The sequence below is a fragment of the Vigna angularis genome, chromosome 5 (genome assembly GCF_016808095.1).
Source record: "Vigna angularis cultivar LongXiaoDou No.4 chromosome 5, ASM1680809v1, whole genome shotgun sequence".
Taxonomy (NCBI): domain Eukaryota; kingdom Viridiplantae; phylum Streptophyta; class Magnoliopsida; order Fabales; family Fabaceae; genus Vigna; species Vigna angularis.
In genome coordinates, this window is record NC_068974.1 from 38,918,129 (window position 1) to 38,921,813 (window position 3,685).

Below are 3,685 nucleotides of genomic sequence, written 5' to 3' on the forward strand. Positions count from 1 at the left end.
CCGCCAGAATTAACGGGTGGTTTGCTGGAACCGCCGGAACTAACCAGGGTTTAATAAAACCGCCGATAGAAACTAATCGGAGTTTATTAAAATCGCTGGTAGAAACTAATCGGAGTTTGTTAAAACCGCCGGAAATGTGTACAAATTGTTTTTTCTTTAGTTTTTTATGGTAATAAAATGAGATTATGATAAAATTAGTTTTATTAACCAATAAGACAATTAAATAATATGAACCTGAATATTATATATAAAATAAATAACATTGTTTAACATATTAATGTATTCACACAACTAATTTTTCATATATTAAAAAAAATGTTTAATATTAAATTAAAATATTAAAAATATATTAAGATATTCATTACATTACTAAAAAAAAGAAACAATATCTAATTCTTTACTTATTATTTTCATTGTTTCATTGTTTAAAATGCTCGATTGATCAAATATCTCTACAATAAGATGGACTTTTAGAAGTGTACCCACAAGGTTGTAAGTAATTGATAAAACTTACAAAGTAGTACAAAAGAATAAAAAATTAATACCCATACTAAATCTCCTAATAATAGACACTTGGACTTTTACCAACAGAGCATCTAAAGTAGTACTTAAAATTAAGTCATGCATCTTATACAATATCTGTTTCAGATATTACCATTCTATAATATAACATGAATACATTTCATGTTTTCCTCTTACATTTTCAAAATTTCTTCTAATGTCTAAACTATCTTTATGATAAGAGTACTTTTTTTTCTTCCATAATTACAACACTGGACCTTCCACTGAGTTTTTCTTAGTCCTCACACTTCTGTTCACTTTGTTGGATTTTAAAATTCAATTAAAAAATTAATAAATTTTGAAATTCAATTTAGAAACTTACTATATATCAAAATCCAATTAAAAGAATTATCAAATTTAAAAATTTAATAGATTTTAAAATCCAATTAAGGAATTCAATCAAGGAAGTCATCAAACTTTCAAATCAGATTAAGAAAATCAAAATTTTTGTATTTTGAAATTTTCTAATTTGGTTTTAATTGTTCTAGTTTATAAAATTATGTTTTAAAGCATAAAAAATTTAACATAATATTTAATTATTAATAAAAAATATTTGATTACACTAAATATCTTTTAAATTTTAACTTAAAAAATAAGATTTAAAAAACATCTTAACCGAGTTTAGAAATTCAGTTAACATCTATTATTATATATTAAATCTGATTTCATTGTTATTAATATTATTATTAATACTAATAATAATAATAATAAAGTGAGGTCATTATTTTAATAAAGTTTTGTCTTCTTTTTGTCTCAGTTTGCTAAAATTGAAAGGTACTTTACGCCAAAAACCTAAACAACGCACAGAGATCTATTCCATTTTTACAACGAAAACTCTAAGTTGTCCCTTTCCATCTCACACAACTCTGTAATGGCTTTTTTGTGGTTCTATATTGCTGTTTTGTCTGGGACTATTTTTTCAGCTCAATTCTCTGTTTCCGAGCAAGGTGATGCTTCGTCTTCATCTCTTATCTCTTATAACAGTAGGGTTTCCCTCTGCTCAATCACAATAACTTTTAAAATCTTACTCGTCGTCTTCCTCCTTAACAGCGTATTCAGCCGGTGAGAGACAAATGGAGGACGATAAAGTGACAGATTTACCTGGACAACCAGTAGTAAACTTCAATCACTATGCTGGTTACGTGAAGTTAAGACGACAAGAAAAGAAAGCACTGTTTTACTGGTTCTTCGAAGCTCAAGAGGCTTCATCGCATAAACCTCTCGTGCTTTGGCTAACTGGAGGTATGTCTTGCCCAATCTTTCATTCATTTTAATTACATTGTTATACAATTTCTTTTATCTCAATATTTTAGTGTGTTTCTTATTAAGAGCAAAACTTATCGTTAATGATAAATTAATCTTTTTGTAGGACCTGGTTGTTCGTCTGTTGCTTTTGGAGCAGCACAAGAGATTGGTCCATTTCGTGTAGATGACCATCAGCGTATTACCATCAACAAATTCTCCTGGAATAGAGGTATACAAAATTATTTTACGATTGTTTTAAATTTTAAATATTTATTTGCTTAACTGATTGTTTTGGACTCTGTTGTTTCAATTTTACAGTTGCCAATATCATATTCTTGGAATCACCTATTAGTGTGGGTTTTTCTTACACTAATAATTCCGATGACTTAAGCAAGCTCGGTGATCAAGTGGTTGCTCTTGATAACTATGCCTTCTTGCTTGGTTGGTTTAAGAGATTTCCAAGATTCAAATCCCATGAATTTTATATCATAGGAGAGAGCTATGGAGGTACTTTCTAATATCTATATTTAATCAATAATTTACTAACTACTTTTATTGAAGAAATCTTTTACATGTGTTTGAAATAACAGGACATTATGCTCCACAGTTGGCTGAGGTTATACATGAAGGGAACAAAAATGGCCCTTACATAAATCTTAAGGGATTCATGGTAATTTACGAAACAATGTTGTACGGTTTAAACTGATATACTCAAAAAATGAAATACCTTTTTCATTAAATTTAACGATGAATTTGGTGTGACATAAAATACAGATGGGAAACCCTGTGATTAACGATGTGACAGACTTGAAAGGCATATTTGATTTTGCTTTCTATCATGCGATAATTTCAAAGCAAGTGTATGATGGCATAAGAGAGAAATGTGATTTCATGACAAAAAACAATACAAAGGAATGTAGTTGGATCGTGGCCAAATTCGTAAAGGCCTATTCTGACATAGATGTATTTAGTATTTACTCTCCTATTTGTCTGTTGGACTATGAAAGACCAGTTTCAAGTATGTTTGATGGTATCCCGTATACTGTCTCAGAATTTGTAAGTATAATTTGTCTGATTTAAAACTCACTATTTTGTTAATTAATAATACACCTATATTAAATAATGGAAAAAAATAAATTATTTTGTGATGCATTTTAGGACCTCCGGAATATGATTCCGACAATGGCTTACGATCCATGTAAAGCTAACGACGTGGAGAAGTATTTCAACAGGAAGGATGTCCAGAAGGCCATTCATGCATACCTCCCTGACATGTTTGATCCCTACACGATATGCAGGTACTAATTTTCATGTATAATATATGTATTTAACTGTTTATTTTTAACTAATTAAATTAACACAGTAATATTTATTTTGTGATGAAGCACTAAAATTAAAAAATGGAATGATTCACCAAGCACAGTTCTTCCAGTGATTCAGAAACTACTACATGCTGGTTTACGCATTTGGATGTACAGGTATACTTATAATTACTTGCATATATAGTATATTTGAAGAAGTTTGACGATGATATTTTAACATAGATATAAATAAATGCAGTGGAGACAGTGATGGTAGAGTTCCATGGTTATCAACGAGATACAGTTTGGAAGAGCTGAAAGTGAATGTGACAAGAGAATGGAGAGCTTGGTTTGAAGGAAGAGAAGTTGGAGGATGGGTAGAGGAGTACGAGGGTGGTCTCACTTTTGCCTCCATTAGAGGTGCTGGTCATCAAGCTCCAATTTATAAACCACGAGAAGCTCTTTCTCTCTTCTACCATTTCCTTTCTGGTCAATCGCTTCCTTCTTCTACCTTCTGATTCATTCCATTTGTAAATTGTCATCTTTTTACATTTATTCACATCCAAGAGAAATTGTCA

General features: G+C 30.2%; 1 protein-coding gene across 1 annotated transcript; it reads left to right on the forward strand.

Moving 5' to 3' along the window:
- Window positions 1-1,352: 1,352 nt before the first annotated feature.
- LOC108339995 (serine carboxypeptidase-like 35) lies at window positions 1,353-3,685 on the forward strand. The gene is made up of 9 exons (XM_052877953.1): window positions 1,353-1,508; window positions 1,612-1,803; window positions 1,931-2,035; window positions 2,125-2,313; window positions 2,397-2,476; window positions 2,581-2,862; window positions 2,965-3,104; window positions 3,192-3,284; window positions 3,367-3,685. The coding sequence occupies exons 1-9, from the start codon at window positions 1,433-1,435 to the stop codon at window positions 3,623-3,625; spliced, it is 1,416 nt and encodes a 471-aa protein (XP_052733913.1). The 5' UTR covers window positions 1,353-1,432; the 3' UTR covers window positions 3,626-3,685.

What these genes read in the sequence shown, in the direction of transcription:
- LOC108339995 (XM_052877953.1), top strand. Translation starts at nt 1,433, where the DNA reads ATGGCTTTTTTGTGGTTCTATATTGCTGTTTTGTCTGGGACTATTTTT. An exon ending in CAAATTCTCCTGGAATAGAG is followed by an intron (nt 2,036 to 2,124) that starts GTATACAAAATT and finishes TCAATTTTACAG; the next exon opens with TTGCCAATATCATATTCTTG. An exon ending in TAAATCTTAAGGGATTCATG is followed by an intron (nt 2,477 to 2,580) that starts GTAATTTACGAA and finishes CATAAAATACAG; the next exon opens with ATGGGAAACCCTGTGATTAA.